Source organism: Piliocolobus tephrosceles, chromosome 18 (assembly GCF_002776525.5).
Source record: "Piliocolobus tephrosceles isolate RC106 chromosome 18, ASM277652v3, whole genome shotgun sequence".
NCBI lineage: Eukaryota > Metazoa > Chordata > Mammalia > Primates > Cercopithecidae > Piliocolobus > Piliocolobus tephrosceles.
Window position 1 is genome coordinate 2,925,752 of NC_045451.1, and position 22,409 is coordinate 2,948,160.

General features: G+C 42.7%; 1 protein-coding gene across 3 annotated transcripts in view; it reads right to left on the bottom strand.

The window, feature by feature from the left end:
* Window positions 1-22,409, bottom strand: part of ZNF236 (zinc finger protein 236) — a 129,323-nt gene that overhangs the window by 77,646 nt on the left and 29,268 nt on the right. For all 3 annotated transcript variants that reach the window (XR_004228588.1, XM_031934565.1, XM_023224779.2), the window contains exons 7-10: window positions 20,448-20,651; window positions 19,246-19,474; window positions 6,315-6,587; window positions 2,666-2,869 (exon numbers count right to left, since the gene is read on the bottom strand). Coding sequence is in view for 2 of the 3 variants with exons in the window: in XM_031934565.1 (XP_031790425.1) it covers window positions 2,666-2,869; window positions 6,315-6,587; window positions 19,246-19,474; window positions 20,448-20,651 (910 nt within the window). In the remaining variant the exon portion in view is untranslated. The remainder of the gene's footprint in view (window positions 1-2,665; window positions 2,870-6,314; window positions 6,588-19,245; window positions 19,475-20,447; window positions 20,652-22,409) is intronic.

The window sequence follows — 22,409 nt, forward strand, 5'->3', positions numbered from 1 at the left end:
AGCTTAGTATAATTCATATATCAAATTATCAGACTTTTTTTTATTTTTACTTTTTTGAGACAGAGTTTCACTCTTGTTCCCCAGGCTGGAGTGCAGTGGTGCAATCTTGGCTTACTGCAACCTCTGCCTCCTGGGTTCAAGCCATTCTCCTGGCTCAGCCTCCTGAGTAGCTGGGATTACTGGTGCCTGCCACCATGCCTGGCTAATTTATGTATTGGTAGTAGAAATAGGGTTTTGCCATGTTGGCCAGGCTGGTCTCAAACTCCTGACCTCAAGTGATCGCCCACCTCGGCCTTCCAAAGTGCTAGGATCACAGGCGTGAGCCACTGTGCCCAGCCAGACTGGTGTTTTGGAGAAGATGATCTTTTACTATCTTGTCAATTTGTTGTGTATTTTGGAGTTTTCTATTTCTTCTACAGTCAATTCTGCCAAGTATATTATTCTAGAAAACATTCATTTTTCTATTTCCTTTTCTATTTCTTCTACAGTCAGTCCTGCCAAGCATATTATTCTAGAAAAGATTCATTTCATCAAAATTTTCAAATATATTAGCAAAAAGTTGTAGAGTATTTGCAAACAATTGTTACCTCATTTGTATCTGTGCTTACAATCTCCTTCTCATTCCTAATACTATGTTTTCTCACATTTCTTTATTAGTGACAAGTCATCTATTTTTTCTGTTCATTTTTATAAGTTTTGTAAAACTTCAGTTCACTACAGTTTTGTCTTCTATCTCCAATTCCATCATATGTACTAATTCAGGGGTCCCCAAGCCCCAGGCTGCCTGTTAGGAACTGGGCCACACAGCAGGAGGTGAACAGCAGGTGAGTGAGCTTTACCATCTGAGCTCTGCCTCCTGTCAAATCTGCGGCATGTTAGAGTCTCATGGAGTGCAAACCCTATTGTGAACTGTGCATGTGAGGGATCTAGGCTGCGCGCTCCTTCTGAGAATCTAATGTCTGATGATCTCAGTGGAACGGTTCTACCCTGAAACCATTCCCCTCCCCTGAGCCCCCATCTGTGGAAAAATTGTCTTCTGCAAAACCAATCCCTGATGACAAAAAGGTTGGGAACTGCTGTATTAATTCCTTTCTGCTACTTTCTTTTAATTTTCCTAGTTTTTTAAGTTAAATATTTCACTTATTTTCAATCTGTCTTATCTTCTAGTAATACTCAAAAGTCTTAATTTTTCCTAGGACAGCTTTGATCCATCCAATCTGTTTATATAATACTCATATCTGTAGTATGTAGTATCTGTTTTGAGTCCTTCTTTTCATGTAATGAAATTTTGGATGGCTATTTTATAAGTTTTTCAGTGAACTGTAATCAAAGATTGTATCCTACACAAAATCAACTTCTGAGAATTCACTGAAATTTTTCTGTATCCTAGAATGTGATCAACTTATGTTTCATGCATAATTAAAAGTGTGTAATTTAAGGCAAAAGATTCTATAAAGCTATTAAGTAACCCTTTTGATTTGTGTGCTCAAATCTTCAGTTTTAGGTGTTTATTTAAGTTGACCTGTCTAATTGAGGATCTTTCACTACACTTGAGAATTTGAGTATTTCCTTTCTTTGAATTTGTTTGGTTTATATATTTTGAAGTTAAACTCTTAGATTCACACAAGTTTATGGCTGTTGATCATCTTATTGGTGGCCCCAAATTTTTAACAATCTAAAATCTCTCTATACAATAATTTGCAATTATTGTAAATAAAGGTTATGCTTTAGAATAAAGGAATTATACTTTGTTTAATATTAATTTTGCTTACAGATTGAATTATCTTTCCTAGGAAAGTAGTGACATACAGAAACTGCATAAAAATGTAAATTCACACATTAATAAGTGCTATGGCCTAAATGTTTGTGGCCCCCAAAATTCATGTAGTAACAGGTAGGACCTTTGGGAGGACATAGCCAGAAGGCACCATCTGTGAGGAAGAGAGACCTCACTAGACACTCAATCTGCCAGCACCACGACCTTGGATTTCCCAGCCTCTAGACCTGTGAGAAGTAAACTTCTAGTATTTATAAGCTACATAGTTAGTGGTATTTTTGATTCAGGAGCTCAAACAAATTAAGACAATGAGGTTTCTTAAGTTTTGTTCTAGCACTGACAAATATAATTTTTCTGAAGATTCTAACAAGCAGTGTTTTCTTTCTAGATCGTTAACAAAATCATAGTTTGGGTTGGTTATAATAACACTGAACCTAAAAAGAAAAGCAGGCAGATTTTTCTTTTCCTTTTTAATCCGAAGATTAAAGTAAACCAAATAATCTGTAACACAGCACAAAGAACCTAAAGATGAAAACTACAGCGTGCACTGTGTGTTTCACATAAAAACCACTTGTCATTTTTGATGCTTCCACTGAGGTAGCAATGTTTCTTCAATAAGGACTTACACACTACTGTTTTCACTTACACATTATTTGTCTCTAATCCAAGAAAACAATTTGAGTAGTAGTTTGGATACAACTTAGATGTTAATCTTGATTGTAAAACATACTAGCCCATAAAGCAAAACAAGGCTTAACACAGACTTCATTAATACTATGCCTAAAAAACTATTTAACTACACAGACCAAAATGTGCATACACAATTCACAAAATACCAAAGAAAATAGTACTCGATAAATTGTAAAGACATCCTACAATCCATCTTACCTAAGTCAGTTATGAGAATTGGTTCCTGCAAAGGAATATCAGGGACTGGAACGTTCGTCTTGCCAACACGAACCTTTGCAGGTTTACGCTGGTGCCTCATTTTCCTTAATTCCGTATGTTTAAAGTGGGAAGCAATGTGAGTCTTCCTATGGCCCGAGGTTCGAAATTTTTTGTCACAGTGAGGACAAGCAAAAGGTCTAACTCCTAATAAAAATGAAATCACATTTTAGAATTATTTCCAGAAATTATATCTCAACAGCAAATGCCAACATAAAATGTTAGTACTTCCAATACTGATTTGAACCTTCAATTTATTAAGCCATGCTTATAATTTAATGGATATTGTAAATTATTGTCCCTTGTTTGTATACAGTGCATATTACAGATATTAAGGCATGTAATGAGAGCATTTTAAGTTAAAAAAGAACATTTAGTATTTTTAGGACAAAGTCTTACATTGTAAAATATGGATAGTAGTTCTTAAGGACTTTACAGTATGTAAGGATGCTCCCTCTCTTGTGTCATCATCTGTAAAGTGGCTTAAGGACACCTGCCTCCAGGGCTGCTGCTGAGATTACTTAAGCTAATGTTTAAACAGCACTTAGCAATGTCTCACATTTTGCAAATAAACAGTAAACAGTAGTTGTCACTGATTGTAAATGATGATAATAGTACTAGTATCTTAATGATCCTCTTACTACTGTGCCCCATTTCTAAAGAATATTTCCTTGTTTTACAATTTTATTAGCAAACGAAAATGTAAATTCCAAAGAAACACATACAACAAAATTGAGTAACTTCAGCTTTGTCAAATACTCATCCACATTTTCAGCCCAGAGGAGGATCCCTGAGGGAATTTGGGAGATACTGCCAATGAGTACAGGGTTTCTTTGCAGGGTGATAAAAACGTTCCAAAATCAGACAGTGGTGTAGGGTGTACAATTCAGAATTGTACACATTAAAATGGTAAATACTACGATATGTAAATTACATCTCAATAAATATGTCATTAAAAAAATGGAGCTCCATAATGAAAGATTTCACATCTTAATACTGATTAGAAAGCCTCAATACAAACAGGTCCCTGGTCCTCCCCCGGCCCAGCTACAGTCTTCAGGTCTTCCCAGATCACACATAGATTACAGGTTGTGTCCTCAGAAAGGCTCACTCAGTCTAAATCTAAATCTGATCCGGACAGAAGTATCTTTCCAACCTCTAATTCTACGTTCATTTGTAAGTGTTGCTTGTTTTTAATGCCTCCCCCAGCAAATCCTTAGCTCCATGGAGATCAAGGTTGCACCTGTTTTCTTTACCTGTAGATACCTCATGCCCAGCCTATAGAAAAGACTCAACAAGTGCTGATGAAAAGACAGAAATGTATCCTCCAAGTAGTCAATTATTGCTCCCCCAGGTGCTGTGACTCAATCCCTTCTCAGCACCTGTGTGCAGTACCTATTGGCAGTTCCTGTGTGTGGCACTGTGTTTGGTACCACGTGTGGTACTTGTGTGTGGTACTGTGTTTGGTACTGTATGCACTACTTGTGTGCAGTACTGTGTTTGGTACTGAGGGCAGTGCCTATGTACAGTACTGTGTTTGGTATTGTGCATGATGCCTGAGTGCAGTACTGTTTGGTACTGTGTGCAGTACCTGTGTGCAGTACCTGTGGGCAGCACTGGTACCTGTGTGCAGCACTGTGTTTGGTACCTAAGTGCAGTACTGTGTGTGTGGTACTATATGCAGTACTGTATGTGGTACTGTATGCAGTCCCTGTGGGCAGTACTTGTGTGTAGTACTGTGTTTAGTACTATAGGCAGTACCTGTGTGCAGTACTGTGTTTGGTACTCTTATGTACTACTTGTGTGCAGTACTGTTTGGTACTGTGTGAGGTGCCTATATGTGGTACTGTTTGGTACTGTGTGTGTTACCAGTGCACAGTACTGTTTGGTACCTGTGTGCAGTACTATGTTTGGTACTGTGTTTGGTACCTAAGTGCAGTACTGTCTGTGGTACTGTGTGCAGTCCCTGTGGGCAGTACCTGTCTGCAGCACTATGTTGGGTATTGTGTGCGGTACCTGTGGGCAGTACTGTTTGGTACCTGTGTGCAGTACTGTCTTTGGTGCCTAAGTGTGGTACTGTGTATGTGGTACTGTGTGGAGTGCTGTGCATGATACTGCATACAGTGTCTGTGGGCAGTAAGTACTTGTGTATACTATGTTTAGTACTGTGTTGGGTACTGTATGCAGTACTGTGTTTGGTACTATGTGCGGTGCCTGTGCACATTACCTGTGCACGCTAGTGTTTAGTACTGTATTGCTTACTGTGTGCAGTACTGTGCTTGGTACTATGTGCAGTAGCTGTGTGCAGTACCTATGCACAGTACTGTGTGGTCCCTGTGGCCAGTACCTGTGTGGGTGCAGCACTGCAGGCCATACCTGTGTGCAGTACCTGTGTGCTGTACTGTGTTTGGTACTGAGTGTGGTCCCTGCGGGCAGTGCCTGTGTGAGTGCAGCTCTGCAGGCTGTACCTGTGTGCAGTACTCTGTTTGGTACTGTGTGCAGTACTGTGTTTGGTACTGCACATGATGCCTGTGAGCAGTACTGTTTGGTACTGTGGGCGGTACTTGTGTGTAGTACTGTGTTTGGTACTATGCTTGGTACCTGTGTGCAGTACCTGTGTTTGGCACCATGTGTGATCTTTGTGGGCAGTGCCTGTGTGGGTACATCACTGCAGGCTGTACTTGTGTGTGGTACTGTGGTACCTGTGTGCAATACCTGTATTTAGCACTGTGTTTGGTACTTGTGTGCAGTACTGTGTTTGGTACTGTGTGTGACACTGAGTTTGGTACCTGTGTGCAGTACCTGTATTTGGTACTGTGTGTGGTCCCTGTGGGCAATGCCTGTGTGTGTGCAGCATGGCAGGCTGTACTTGTGTGTGGTACTGTGTTTGGTACCTGTGTGCAGTACCTGTATTTAGTACTGTGTTTGAGACTGAGTTTAGTACCTGTGTGCAGAACCTGTGTTTGGTACCGTGTGTGGTCCCCGTGGGCAATGCCTGTGTGGGTGCAGCACTGCAGGCTATACTTGTGTGTGGTACTGTGTTTGGTACCTGTGTGTGGTACCTGTATTTAGTACTGTGTTTGGTACTGTGCTTGATACTGAGTTTAGTACCTGTGTGCAGTACCTGTGTTTGGTACTGTGTGCAGCCCCTGTGGCCAGGGCCCATGTCGTTGCAGCATGTGGGCCATAGTTGTGTGTGGTACTGTGTCTGGTACCTGTCTTTGGTACTTGTGTGCAGTCTCTGTGGGCAGTACCAGTGTGGGTACAGCACTGTGGGCCATACCTGTGTGCGATACTGTGTGCAGTCCTTGAGGACAGCACTTGTGAGCAGCACCTGTGCAAAGTGCTGTGTTGGGTACTATGTGCAGTACCTGTGTTTGGTACTTCTGGGCAGTGCCTGTGTGGGGGCAGCACTGTGGGCCATACCTTTGGGCAGTAATGTGTGTGATACTTTGTGCAACCCCTGTGGGCAGTACTTGTGTGTAGTACCTGTGCGCCTACTGTGTGCCATACCTGTGTTTGATACATGTGTGCAGTACTGTGTGCCGCCCCAGTGGCCAGTGCCCATGTGGGCCCAGCCCTGAGGCCGTACCTGTGTGCAGGCGGATGTGCACCTTGAGGCTGCCCGAGGTGGAGAAGCTCTTCATGCAGTACTGGCACTTGAACGCCTTGATGCCGGTGTGCGTCTTAATGTGGGCTGTCAGCGTGCTCTTCACCGCGAAGGCGCGGAAGCACTGTGGGCACTTGAAGGGCTTCTCGTGGGTGTGGATGCGGATGTGGCGCACCAGGTCGCTGGGCTTGCGGAACTCCTTGGTGCAGTAGGGACACACGTGCCAGCGCACGCCGTTCTCCTCACGGATGGAGCCTGCGAAGGGAGAGGACACGTCCCGCTCGGCCTGGACGCCCCGCCCAGTGTCGGGTCCAGGGCCCCCTGCGGTCCCGACGGAAAGGTGCACGCATGATCAGTTATGGGAAAGCTTGGAATTCCCAGGATCACTGACATTATCGAGGGCTATGAGTTAATCTCGCTGAAAGCCCTAACAGTCGGGAAAAACACAGTTCACAGTGTCTGAGAAAGAGCGCCCACTGAGAAGGTGATCGACTCTGTAGGTCCAGCAGCACCAGGACGCAGTCGGCTCCCTTTCAATGAAAATGAAAGTAGATGGGATCGAATGACCCCATGCTTAACGCAGGGAACAGGAAGAGAAGGAATGCCGCTGGAATAAGTATTTATCAGGCCCCTTGGATATCACCAATAAAAAATAATAGAAATGCAAATATTAAGAAATGGTAAATTCATATGCTATAAAAGGAAATTTGTAAATAGTTAAGACAAATAAATAGTATGTATCAATTAATGATGAAATATAAGTGGATCTCTCATATTATTCAATTTTGAATCAAGTTTAAAACTATTTCTAATAGAAAAAAAATCACAAATTGATGGAAATAAAGTTAAGTACACCTGTCCCTCTGTTTTCAGCAGGAAACAGTGCCAAGACCCCAGTGGATGCCCGAAAGCCCAGATAGTAGGGAACCCTATGTATACTAAGTCTTTCCATCTGAGAACCAAGCCAGCTACTGAGTGGCGAATGCAGCAGCATGAGTGGGTGGGACAAAGGGATGACCTGTGTCTCCCTCACCCCTCTCGGGATGGAGGAGGACAGTGGACAGGGAAATGGTAAGCAATTTACAGCTTATGAACTGTTTATTTCTGGAATTTTCCGTTTAATATTTTTGAGAATTTGGTTGAATGCAGGTAACTAAAACTTAGAATCACTTCATTTTTAAAAATTTTGATTAGACTTATTCATCTGAAATTAAGGTAGCATCTACAGTGACTATACAGATAACTCACATAACGAATCCACATGAAATCAGAAAGATTTTGGCCACATTAATGAAATTCACCAGAACATTTTAAGTCAAGTTTATTTAACTGTGTCTGTACCAACACAGTTTTCTTAGGGAAAAAGAAAACCTGTTTCCTTCTGTCTTATCACTAAATATAAGGAATTCTCCATATATGCAAGTAAATCTGTAAAGATAGAAAACGTACTTTCTCGAATACAATATTCTTTGCAAGAATAATTCACATAAAAAAGAAAGGTGGGCTGGGCACAGTGGCTCACGGCCATAATCCCAACACTCTGGGAGGCTAAGGCAGACAGATAGCTTGAGCTCAGCAGTTTGAGATCAGCATGGGCAACATGGCAAAATTCTGTCTCTACAGAAAAAATTTTAAAACAATTAGCTGGGTGTGGTGGTGCATGCCTGTGGTCCCACATACTCAGGAGGCTGAGGTGGAAGGACGACTTGAGCCCAGGACACAGGAGTTGCAGTGGGCTATGATTGTACCACTGCACTCCAGCCTGGGTGACAGAGCCAGACCCTGTCTCAAAGAGAAAAAAAGGAAAGAAAGAAAGGTAGAAAAAAAGAATGAAAAATAATACATTTTTTAAACACAGTGACAGAATGTAAATAAAAACAAAGAAAGGCACAGACACAAATCACGGGGGTACATATGGACAAGGAAATAAGGGAACTGGTTTTAAAAGGTGAGACATTTGTGGTGACAGTACATAAAGATATCTAAAATTTAAGACTGCTTAAAATTAATAGGTAAAAATTAATTCAGAAATATGCATAATTACCTAAAGGCCTTATCATGACAAATCAAAAATGCAAGGTATAAAAGGGTCTGAGAGACTATAATATCTACTAGTGAAAATTAGGACACCAATCCCCAGAAATCAGATTTTTTTCCAAACCAAAATGAAACTATATCTCAAGTTACGCAGGATGACAATCTAAATCTGCCACCAGGTTCTAGTATCTGGGAATAGACTAGAACAGAGACTACGAACTGGAAGTACTGAAGCTGTCTCCAAATCTGGCCTGCATATGTTTTGTTTCACCCACACAATGTTAAAAAAGAAAATGGAATCCAGATTCCCAACTCTGACAAATGGAAAGATCTGGAAAGCTAGATCTGCAATCCCACATGGCAAGCTTTCCTGGAGTTGGGCAGTAGCTTTCCTCTTCAAATAGTAAGGCCAGGTGCGGTGGCTCACGCCTGTAATCCCAGCACTTTGGGTGGCCGAGATGGGTAGATCACCTTAAGTCGGGAGTTCAAAACCAGCCTGACCAACATGAAGAAACCCCGTCTCTACTAAAAATACAAAATTTGCTGGGCATGGTGGCACATGCCTGTAATCCCAGCTACTCGGGAGGCTGAGGCAGAAGAATCACTTGAACCCGGGAGGCAGAGGTTATGGTGAGCCAAGATTGTACCATTGCACTCCAGCCTGGGCAACAAGAGCAAAACTCCATCTCAATAAGTATATATATAAAAGATTAAATCAAAGATTTAGTTTAAAACATTAAATTATGACCAAGCACAGTGGCTCATGACTGTAATACCAGCACTTTGGGAGGCCAAGGCAGGAGGACTGCTCCAGGCCAGGAGTTCAAGACCAGCCTGGGCAATATAGCAAGACTCTGTCTCTACAAAAATAAAAACAACAAAATTAGCCAGGTGTGGTGGTGCACACCTATAGTCCTAACTACTCGGGAGGCTGAGGCAGGAGGATTGCTTCAGCCTGGGAGGTCGAGGATGCAGTGAGCTGTGATCGTGACACTGAACTGCAGTCTGGGCAACAAAGTGAGACCCTGTCTCAAAAAAAAAAAACCTATTAAATTATAAAAGTCAGATATAAGAGAAAGTGATCCATAATGTCCGTGATGAAGTCTAAATATCACCCAAGCCCAAAGTCATTAAATATTGACAAACTTAGCTATATATATATGTATAAATTTCTCCCCAGTTAAAAAAGTTTTTCAGCTCAAAAAGGTAAACAAATTAGAAAAAAAAGTACAACTGACCCTTGACCAACTCAGAGGTTAGGGGCACTGACCCCCGATGCAGTTTAAAATCTGCCTATAAGATATCCCAAAATCTTAACTATCAATAGCCTCCTGCTGACCAGAAGACTTGCCAGTAACATCAACAGTTAACACATATTTTGTATCTTATACATATTATATACTCTAATCTTACAATAAAGCTAGAGAAAAAATGTTATTCAGAAAAGCATAAAGAAGAGAAAATACATCTCCGATTCATTAAGTGGAAGTGGTTTTCCTCTGTCTACATGTTGAGTGGGCTGAGGAAGTGGGGGGTCTTGTTCTCTCAGGGTGGCAGAGGCGGAAGAAAACCTGCATATAAGTGGACCTTGGAGTTCAAATTTGTGTTGTCTAGGAGTGAACTGTACCCCACAAATACAGGTCACAAAATACTATCATCTTTAATACCTATGGACAAAAGAAGTCAAGAGTTAGTCTTATAGGAAAATACAGGTACTCTTTAACATGAAAAGCCTCAACCTTACCCCTGTAAGAAAAATACAAATTCAACATACAATAAGACACCATTTTCTAACCTATCAGATGAGTAAAAAAAAGTCCCCAAATTTTGATAATTTCTTGAAAAGGCTGTGGGGAAACAGGTGCTCCAATAATTGTAGAAGGTAAATCTACATGACTACATGAAAGTTAACTGTTTATCAAAACTTACTCCTTTTCACCAAAAGGAAAGTGTAACTGTTTACAAAATCCTTTCATTTGTTATCAAGTACATTACTGATACCAATGATAAAATTTCAACAAGGTCGGTACAGTGGACAATAGTTCTGGGTCAATTTTAATTTCCTGATATTGATGATTTTACTATGATTATGTACAAGGATGTCCTTGATTGTAGGAAATAGACACTAAAGTATCTACAGTTAAAAGGGCATTATATCTACAAGTCATCTTAGTAAATTCAGGAAAAATATAGGTAAACAGCGAAAACATTTGTAGTAAAATGTTAACATTTGGGGGAATATGGATGAAGGGTATATGGGAATTCCTTGTATTGTTTTGAAACATTTCCACTAAGACTGAAATTTTTTTAAAACTGAAATGTCCTTACAGATAAACGTACATGTGTGAAATGATGCAGCTACACTCATGGCCACTGCAGCATCATTCATGTTAGCAATGGCTGCAGATTGGTTAAATTACGATACATTCACAAAATGAAACATTATTCAGGCATTTTGAAAAATAAGATATCAAGTGGAAAAAAGTAACCTGAAAAATATAATCACATTATACTATACTCATAGAAGGAAGTCACTCGTCCTCCTAGAAAATAATCACACAGATGCCTGTGCTTGTTTAAAAGACACAGAAGACAGTAGTGGTGAGCTTCCCTGGGGAGGGGTGGCAGAAGACCCCTCACAGAAGTTCTGTGTACACGACTGTGTCTTTGAATTGTGTGGCATGAGCATGTTTCACCTATTTAATTTTAAAACACATATATTCACTAAGCACTTATTATTGGTCAGGTACCACCATGCTGTCCACTTTACATGGATCCTGCCATTTGCTCCTCTTTCATTTATTCTATCCTTAGTCCCACCTTACAGATGAGAAGCTGACATCTTAAAAGTTAACTGACTTGCCCAGGACCAGATGGCCAGTGAAGTCCATGCGGTCCTAGCACCTAAGTGCAGTTGTCACAAGGAAGTCTGTCTTCCCAGTGCTACTTCAAGCACAGCATGACAAGTGCCAAGTGCCATGCCAGGCATCAAAAGGCATCCTCCCCGGAACGGACTGTGGTCTAGGGGAGAAGTGGGCAGGGCAGTGTAACCAAGCATGTATGGCAGAGCATCAGAGGTGCCAAGACAGATGTATGCACGGATGCACTCCAGGAATGCAAAGACAATGCTGATTACTTCCGTAGGAGAAGGCTCAGAAACTTCTGCAGAAATAAGGTGGCCCTGTGGGTGAGCTTCGAAGGCAGATATTTGCCAAGAAGGACACAGTCTGAGGTACATTTATCAGATAAAAGCAGTAGCAAAAGCCAGGTGTGAAGGTAAGTCCCAGAAACTTCTAGTTCAATATGGCTGGGGTAAAGGATGTCTGGTGGGACTAGCAAGTCAGAAGTGCAGGCAGGGCTAAATTACAGAAAGCCTTACATGCTGCAGAAAGTTTCTTGGCAGGAGAGAAAAAAAGCCTAGACGTGTTCTCTTCAGTCTTCAGTTAGCTCCCATGCAAGAGAAGGTGCCATGGGCCATCCAGTCACTTGATCTCCAGCATTAACTGGGCCAGCAGGAGGACGAGGATGACCAAAGAGGAAGGCCGCTGGCCAGACACGGGTAGGGTAGGCAGGCAGGGGCAAGGTAGTAACCAGAAAGACATCTGTGGGTTCTTCTGTGGGATCGGAGAGCACCTACTGTCATCAGAAAATTCCAAGTAGAGCACCTGGGATGGATGTGCCTGCTCTTTTGGGGCAAAATCCAAATGCTGGTTCCAACAAAGGACCCTGGCCTGCTGGGAGCATCAGAAGATTCCCCCAGATGCCTGACAGGTACATACAGAAGTTCTAGCCCAGAAGACAGTCATGGCGACACAAAGTCTTTCTGCTTTCAAGGACCAGAACATCAAATATTCAGAAGTAACTACTATCCAACAACTAATTAGAGAGGGACTCATATCTCAATGTCACACACAAATGCAGACTCCCCAGCCAGAGAAGACCTTTACGTAAAATACAACAGCCCGAGTCACCTTCTTGGCTTTTGTTACAGAATATCTCACTGCCCAGCCTAAGTGTGTGTGTGTTTGTTTTGTTTTTTGAGACAGAGTCTCGCTCTGTCGCCCAGGCTGGAGTGCACAATCTCAGGTCACTGCAAGCTCCGCCTCCCGGGTTCACGCCATTCTCCTGCCTCAGCCTCCCGAGTAGCTGGGACTACAGGCGCCCACCACCATGCCTGGCTAATTTTTTTGTATTTTTAGTAGAGATGGGGTTTCACCATGTTAGCCAGGATGGTCTCCATCTCCTGACCTTGTAATCTGCCTGCCCCTGCCTCCCAAAGTGCTGGGATTACAGGTGTGAGCCACTGCAGCCAGCATTTGTTTGTTTTTTATGTGTTTGTTTGTTTGTTTTAAAAAAAACACTCTCTCAGTAGCAGACCTACTAGAACACTGGGAACACTTCATTCAAACCTGGTGGAACCACAGCAGCAAATCTTACCAAATAATCATTATACAAATCAGAAGTGACAGGTCAGTGCTGGGTCTCGGGGCTTCACACAAAAGCCTCTGACATGGTTTGGCTCTGCGTCCCCACCCAAATCTCACCTTGAATGCTAATGATCCCCACATGTCCTGGGAGGGACCTGGTGGGAGGAAACTGAATCATGGGGGTGGGTTTCTCCTCTGCTGTTCTCTTGACAGTGAGTACGTCTCATGGGGTCTGATGGTTTTATAAAGGGTAGTTACCCTACACACGCCTCTCTTTCCTGTAGCCGTGTAAGATGTGACCGCCATGATTGTGAGGCCTCCCCGGCCATGTGGAACTATGAGTCAATTAAACCTCTTTCCTTTATAGATTACCCAGTCTCTGGTATGTCTTTATTACAAGCATGAGAACAGACTAACACAGCCTCTTACATAAACCTGGCCCTCAACTAATGACAGATTTATAGATATGCTGCTAAGACTGGGCCAAGAGAAGCATGCAACTGGATATCTGAAACTGTAAATCGAGGAACGGATCCTGCTGATGAAATGCAGCTAGTAGAATCTTTTTATTTATTTATTTATTTATGTATTTAGACATGGAGTCTCACTCTGTCACCCAGGCTGGAGTGCAGTGGTGTGATCGTGGCTCACTGCAACCTCTGCCTCCTAGGTTCAAGCCATTCTCCTTCCTCAGCCTCCTGAGTAGGTGGGATTACAGGTGCGCACCATCACGCCCAGCTAATTTTTGTATTTTTAGTAGAGGTAGGTTTCACCATGTTGGCCAGGCTGGTCTCGAACTCCTGACCTCAGGAGATCCACCCACCTTGGCCTCCCAAAGTGCGGGGATTACAGGTGTGAGCCACCATGCCTGGCCAGTAGAATCTTTTTAACAAGTACTACAGTCTGCTGGGTTTTTCAGCATTGACCAGGAAGATGATGTTGATTTTCTAGCCAGGTTTTCTTGGCTGGTCGCAGGAAAGAGACAGTCACTGATAGTTAGCTGGACTATGTGAATTAAGAATGGGAATATCAAGATGCTCAAGAGGCACTAGGAGCTGCTGAAACAAGGGTGGCACCGACACTGAGGTGACCAGCTCTTGACGACAGGACCTCCTCTAAGATACTGGCTTCTGCTGTGATTATGTTCAGATTTTGAAACATCTTAGAGTGCTCTCAGATCAATAGAAAGCTGGTGCAGCAGCAATCATGTTAGTTGTCACAAAGGAACTTATGATGAAGACCATATCTTTGAAAATGAGAGTAACGATGAAGCCATGTTTGTCAACGATAAAAAACAACAGAAGTTACTGTTGGACAAGCCAGCTCAAGCTTCACCAGTTACTGCTGGCTCCTGCGCAGTTTATACTTTGACACCGCAGCACTGGCAGGCTACACGGTTTATAGAGGCTGCAGGAGCAGCAAGCTTGCTATAGAAATTGGCAGAAGCTCCTCCAAGATCACATGGTGCCTCCTTCTCAGGTGCTGGATCAATGGCTAATGCTTTGCAAATGTGACACAGCTGTTGGTAATGTCAGGCGTAAACTCTTATCAGCATATATCTGTGACATGAGGTTTTCGGAACTTGTCAGATAGGAAAGTTCTTCACAGCTGAACCTCAACACATTCCGTGGGTATTAATGGCTTTCTTAGATCACAGGGAGTCTGCAACACTGTAGTGCAAAAGCACGCAGCAGAACTGCTTAGCAGTTCTTCAGATCTGTCAGATCTCTCAAGAAACAATGAATCCTTTCATTGAGGATATTCTGAATAGAACAGAAGACTTATCAGGGCTTTCTCCACTGAGAAGCATTAGCAGTCCTTACTGAAGAACAATCAACTATTTGTTTAAGAGACAGCTGGAGTACCAATTATGGACAGCAAACACCCATCAAAAAGGAAGCAAGCATTAACTGAGGAATCCATGGACTCCACTGATGGACAAATTTAAACTTCTGTTAGGAACACTGATGCTGACAGCAGAGGAAGAAAGGGAAACATCTATAACAGACTGCCTCCACCACGCTGCTGGACTTGCCAGAGCAGCAAGCAGCCTGGGGAATGGCGTGACTGTTCCGAGGCTCTGAGCTGTTTACAGATACTCTCATCGGCCCTCAGCTGTGGCTTACAGAAGGATATGCTCAGAAGCAGAGTTCCCATGTTCCTCCTCATTGCATGATTACTTGCCTGGAGGAAGAAGTCCTTCTGTTCCTCTTGTCTGCTCAGACATGTGCTCAAAGACTAGGAAGGAAGAGACCCCCAGCAACTCATTCCTTTTATCAAGCAGATTACAGCCAAGCCTACGACACAGGTATCCCCATTTTATGACAGATGCTCATGCCTCTGCTCATGCAGTTGTTGAAGAATTGCTCTGACCAGCAGAAGAAAACAACCAGTCGGCTGCTGAGAAAGGCAGATGCTGCGGAGGAGTTACTTTGCCTCCCTTCTGTCAGTCACAGGCAGTGGAATGAGTGAAGGAACAGAGAACAGAGAATGAGTGCTGGTTACTTTCTCACAGGAGCAGCTGAATATCCAGATCCAAGTGCACAGAAATAGGTTTTGTCCTTCAAAGTTGAGAACCTCAGGGAGGTTCAGAGGGACTATGGAATTTCTTGCTCCTGTTTATAAGCGCATTGCCCCCATGTGGTTCCCAGAACCTTGAAAACAAATCTCTATCCTGGCAGATGCACAAACAGTGCTGGCTGATGTGGTTACACAGCGACACTGAGAACAGTGCATCGCAGATGCAGCCCAGGAGGCACTGAGCATCTTCACCAAGGAAACCTGCCCTCCTCACATGCTGCCCCAGAAATGATTTAGGACTTTTATCAAGTGCTTCAGCAGCCTGAAGCTCAAGTTTTACGAGAATTCTTTAAAGTACTCTTCCAGGGAGGAAACCCTAAGGACTGCATCTCCTTGGGTCTACTTCACAAGGAGAATTCCAGTTAATAATTTAGGGGGAAAAAATCATTTTTGTGTGCCATTCACACTAGCATTTTTAACACTGCTTTGGGCTTACTGCAGTACGCTTACTGAGGATTTTCTGATATGAGGTCTGTTGCACTCATGGATGCAGACCCCACGGAGAAGGAGAAGGGCTACCTGCACTTAACTTTTACGCAATTATAAAAATCAAATTTATCTGAGCTGTAAGCACTTGGCAGACCACAAACAACAAAAGAAGAACGTAGGAGAAGGTTTGTTACAGGGAATTTTAAAAAGCACATTTGCAGAGATCATGATTTTAAAAAGCAGATGAGTCTAAGAGCCACACCATCCTGGAGCCCGTGGACTGAAACAGGACAGCAGGATGCCAGTCAATTACAGACCAGTACAGTATACCGAAGTTCACAGTGATGACCCCAGGTCATCAAGAAGTGGCTAAGTTAACAAGATTACACTCTGATCTAAGAAGGTAAAGTATGCAATGACTTTTAGAAAAGTTTCCATACACAATAGTTTCACTATACCATACCATTTTCATCCTTAAAGGAATCAATCATCAGCTTTCCAAAACACCATTCACCATGATTTCTGGATAGCCAGTATTTCACCACAATAAATGTCTTTTTTTTTTTGAGACAGAGGCTCACACTGTTGCCAGGGCTAGAGTCCAATGGCATGATCTCAGCTCACTGCTAACTCCGCCTCCCGGGTTCAAGCGATTATCTTGCCTCAGCCTCCCGAGTAGCTGAGATTACAGATGCCTGCTACCACACCCAGCTAATTTTTTGTATTTTTAATAGAGATGGGGTTTCACTATGTTGGCCAGGTTGGTCTCGAACTCCTGACCTCATGATCCACCTGCCTTGGCCTCCCAAAGTGCTGGGATTACAGGCATGAGCCACTGTGCCCGGTCATAAATTTCAAACTTTACTAAAAGTTTAGAATGATTTATGTGTCACAAGTTGTATGATAACTATAAAAGCATTGTTAAATTTTTACTATAACTTCTTCAAACAAAGCAAATCCCGCCAAAAACATTCAATCTGATAAAAGTGAATAAATCAAAAGCAATACTTTTACATGGTGGAGTATGCTTAATTTAGAAGCATAATGAAGGTGAGTTATAAGCAATTAATGCTACGACTTACGAGACAAGAATAGTTTTCCTCATGGTCTTTCTAAGATATCAAATGATATTTCATCCTTGGAGAGGCATTTTCAGATAGAATCACTATGTTAAAAGTGCACTGGTCATTGAAAAGTTTTAATTAAAAGGAACATCTTTATATAGAAACATGTTCCCAGGCTGAGTGGTAGCTCATGCCTGTAATCCCAGCATTTTGGGAGGCTGGGGCAAGAGGATCACTTGAGGCCAGGAGTTTAAGACCAGACTGGGCAACATAGCAAGACCTCAGCTCTACAAAAAAAAAGTTTTTCACTAGCCATATGTGGTGGCACATGCCTGCAGTCCCAGCTACTCAGGAGGTTGAGGCAGGAGGATTGCTTGAACCCAGAAGTTCAAGGCTACACTGAGCTATAATCGCGCCATTGTACTCTAGCCTGGACAACAGAGCAAGACCCAGTCTCAAAAAAAAAAAAAAAAAAGTCCCCATGGTTTTCTCATAACCATATTAGACAGGTCACTTAGCAAAAACAAAAACAAAAACAAAACAAAACAAAAAAAAGCACTGGCTCCAACTTGTACTAGGGATCCCATGAATGTAATGGGTAATTATTAGAACTGCGTGCACTTGCTCAGTATTCTACATGTGTATTTGATTGATTCAAGTAGTCCAGAAATTACCTAATCGTTACCAACTCTGTAAACACAGCACTCCAACCTAGAACACCGTACAGGAAGGTTTCCTGCAATTCCATGTGGAATTCCTTGGCTAGCACTTGGTGCAGGGAGAAAGCTGCTTCCAGCACATGCGGGTGAAGGTCTGGAAGGAGCACCACGGGGTGGCGCTCACCTTCTCGGTCTAAGGATCATGGCTATGTGGTACTTTCAGGAAGGAGAAGGTCTGACATGGCTCCTCACTCAGTGGCTTGCTGCCCAGGTGAACACATCTAATTTAGCACAATAAGTAGAGACAGTGGCCCATGGGGCTCAGGCGGGCACTCGCATACGGGTAATACATCTGCATCAGATTATCAGGAACACATAACACACCTGTAACCTGGAAGGCTACCACACAGCTAATCAAAATACATGGAAATGGCTCCTGTTTCCCTTTCTTGCCCTGCTAGATACCAGGAAACTGTGTGGGAGAAACTGCTTAGATTCCAGCATCCTGTCTTTCACTTGGGGAGAAGAAGGCCAGATCAAGGGGAAGAAGAGCAGGACTTGTGTTGTTTGAGAAACAAGAACTTCACAATCATGTTATAAATGAGAAAATGTATTCTAGGAAAGAAGTGTTAACAGAAATGGCAATGTTATTCCATGCTTTGTAGCAAGAATGCACTTGTTCCCCAAGACACCTGGGAAAGGTTTTTACAGGAACAGTTTTGCCAAAAAGACAGGAATCTTTTTCAAGAAAGATGTAGTAAATTCCTGCTCCTGTAGAAAGAGCAATATTGAGCACTGTGGAGTGTTCAGAAAAGAAAAGGCTGTATTCCCGGCCAGAAAGAGCTTATTACCTAGAAGGGACATTACACTGCATCTGTGCACAATTAACATGAGGGAATGCAGGAATCCTAAACACTCTAAGTGCTGTGGGAGATAGGACAAGGAAAAGCACCTCTCAGAGTCCGTCCATGAGGAGGAGCACTGAAGATGCTTGAATGACGGAGCACTGACGATGCTTGAATGATGGCCAAGATTTGACAGAGACCAGAGGGAGAGGTTTTGAAAAGGAAGGCATCCTTGCTGCAGAAAACCTGCAGAAAGCATGATGTGCAGAAACGCAGGGACGCCTAGAAACAGTAGGAATCCAGTTTCAGTATGATGTATAATAAGTTTGTGCCTAGAAGCACAGAGGGAGGAAGGATTGGAAATGCAGGCTGGACAGGTGATAGGATACTCAGGAGCCAAGAAATGGATCTTGGAGTGTAACGGGAAAGGGTGACGTGTGGAGGAGGGAGCTGTGCTGCAGGGGTCCTTTGATGAAGAAGAGGAAAGGACTAGTCAGAAGCTACTAGAATCACATGGCTGGATGCCAGAAGCACCAAGGGTGAGAAAAACTGAAGCAAAGCCGTGGATCTCAGTGGAGAGGAGGCACCTAAGCAGAGCAGAGAGAGAACAGTCAGAGACAATAAGCTTTCAAGCCCTGGCAAGGAGTCAGGACAAACTGAATACAGGAAAGAAGCCAGGTTAAGGAGAAGAGATAAATTTAAGAAATTTTATGGCTGTTATTTTTATTTTTAAATATCAACCAACTACAGCTAGCTACAAAACATTCAACAAACATATCCCACCACCTTCAGAGGAAAAAAGAAGGGCATATTTCTTAAAAACCAGAAATACGCTATCCCAATGTCTAAACTTTAAAGTTTAGCAAAATTACCAGGTAGAAATGGTGATTTCTTCTTTATCATTTTTTTTTCTTTTTTATCCAGTTTCTCCGGGCTTTCCTGTTCTTTTTCTTGCTCTGCGTCTGTAGGGTCCATCTGCTCATTTGAAACGCTGGAAACATCTGGGTTTTGAACCTGTGGTGCAGAGGTCTTGGCATGGCTGGAGTCATTAGGATGTGCTGCAACTGGAATTGAAGACAGCCCACTGTTTTCTAAGGCTTGCTAAGACAGAACAAAACTAAAAGGTTAGAAGATAACGATGGCCCAAATCTGCCTACCAAAATCAATCACAAAGATTTACCTATAGAATTCTAATTTCATTCCAAGAAACAAGAATCTACAATTCCAAGTAATCACTTAGCAGTGAGGCTTCCAACCCTTTGAGGCTGTAACATCTTTTCTGATATATGACATTCTGCCCCCACCCAAAATAATATAAGCGTTTACATTTCTAATTAAAATTTATTTGACTTTCAGAAATCTTACCTCACACAACTTTGGTTGTCTCTAAATAAACTTGGGAATCACTACCTTAAGGCTTTTGAGTTACACTGGGCTTAACTTTAAGGTATCGGCTGTAGAACGACACCTTGAGATTCCTCATACCCTTGGCCAGCTCTTCCCCATGAAGGTATAGGAGGAAGGTTAAACAAGTCAGAGAGAGACAGGAGAAGGAAGGCCCCCTCTGTTTAGAAGTGAAGAGTTAGTGTGAAGTAGCGGTGGACTAGAAGGCTGGGGGCTCTGTGCTCCTGCCCCACCCCTCTCCCACATGTGTAGGTGCTGCCCACACACCTGAGAGAAGGCCAGGCAGTATGAATGCTCTCAGAATTGTCAACACCCATGCCTGTCTCCAAATTATAAACCAAAACCTCAAGAAAGAATACAATACTTTTTCCACCTCTGTCAACATAAATAGATACAACTGATGAAAAGGCTGTTCTTTTCAAGTAAGTTCATTTACAGAAAAAAAAATAAAAGTATGTGATTTTTTTAATGTATAGATGAATAAATCATTTGCATGTTGTGCCGTCCATAAGCAATTAAGTAGACATATTAATTTCTTTTGGTTCAGGCACATTTTTCATGAGGATACCCTGACTTTGACAAGTCCTGCAGATTTATTTCTCAATGATCATCCTGGTTTCTGACCCAGCGCGAGCGCGTAAGCCTCACACCGCAGGGAAGCGTGCTTCACCTGTAAAATGTCCTGGCTGATGCCCACTGTGATGCTCAGCTGCTGCCCAGGCTGCGGGGACTGCCCTGACTCCACCGGCCCCGGCTCTGAGAGCTCCAGGAGCTGCTGGATGACGTCGCTCACTGCCTGGGAGCTTGGCTGGCTTGAGGCTGACGTGGCTTGGGCTTCTGTCTGTTGAAGAGGTAACGTCTGAAAGAGTGTGGCCTGAAATACAGAAACATTTCCATTAAAAATACAATTTTGCTCTTCGATTTAAAAAGGAAAATTAAAAAAAAAAAAAGGCAATACCCTCCTTAATACCCTCCTTAAGGGTGTTAGATTCTAAGAGTATCCTAAAAATTTTAAGTATCATGCCTCACTGATTCTTGTGTTTGGCATGATATTGGCTCTTAACATATACAATAAATTGTTCTAATGCAATTTTTTACAGTTTTTTCAAGTGGGCAGTGGAGACTCAAGATGACAGACTGAGGGCATGAACCCTCACCTTCCTGTTAGCTCATAAAATTGAAGGAATTTTAAAAATATCAAGTTATACAAATTTAAAAAGTAGGAAAGAACCACTGCAGTCAAAATAATTCAACACATTTGTGAAAAATTCTTCCTGCAGGGAGACTGGAGGAATATTAATGCTACAGCCAAGAAAACCTAAGTCAGAGGAAAGGGCTGTGATGGGAGAGAGAGCCAGTCCCACCCCTGCAGGGCTTCGGAATCCGAAATGTCCCATCCAGAGGAGGACGGATGGCAGGGAAACTACCCGTACAACACCATGCGGGTGGGGACAGGACACTCTGCCTTTGTCAACACCCACAGAATGGACAACTCTGAGAGTGAACCTTGACAGAAACTACGGACTTTGGTTAATAATAATCATATATCCACATTCATTCACCAGTTGTAACAAATGTACCCGACCAATGTGCCGTGTCGGAAATGGGGGAAACTGAGCGCGAGAGCAAGAGAGAGTATATGGTAGATCTCTGGGCTTCCTGCCGAAATTGTCTTTAAACCCAAAACTGCTCTAAAATTAAAGTCTGTCAATTTAGAAAATAAAAATAAAAACAGAACAAAAAGTATTAGGACCAAACATGAACGCCCCTGTCTTCCTCCACGGAGGAAGTGGCAGACAGGCACTTACTTTGAGGCCAAAAAAAAAAAAAAGAGGAATCTCTAAATATCTTTTATCGCTAAAAAAGATAAAAAAGAATAAATGACCTGGGAAGAACTAGGGTACCTTTTGTGGCACTAAATTCCCAGACTAAGTCTTTTGTGTTCTGCCACCAGGGTCCCGTGAAGGGCTGGTTCCCCTGGCCACTCACACTCAGTGACCCCTGGATCCACAAGCACCATCCACGTGTCAACAGTTCACACACAGGTTAGCGCTGCCCTTTCCTAAAACACAAACAGGCGACCAAAGATGATGAGGTGGGCCCAGGAGAGAGACGGGGAGATGACCCCAGACAAGTAACTCAACGAGCACAAAAAGCTTTTTAAAACAGAATGCTTACTGGATTTCAGAAAAAGCGCATCAAACAAGAAAACAAAAGTCGTGAAAAAGAAACAATCAGATCATCACAAGGCAGAGCTCTCAGAAATTAAAAATCTTACTAAAAAAAAAAAAAAAAAAAACAAATCAAAAGAGTCGTAAGATAAAGCTGAGGAGACCTCTCCAGGCCTGGCCTGGTGGCTCATGCTTGTAATCTCAGGGCTTTGGGAGGTTGAGGTTGGAGGATTGCTTGAGGCCAGGAGTTTGAGACCAGCTTGGGCAACATAGTGAGACCTTGTCTCTACAAAAAATTTAAAAATTAGTCGAGCATGGTGGCATGCACCTGTAGTGCCAGGTACTCAAGAGGCTGAGACAGGAGGATTACTTGAGCCCAGGAGTTCAGGGTTACAGTGAGCTATAATCATGCCACTGCACTCCAGCCTGGCTGACAGACAAAAAAACCTCAGGGCTGAAAA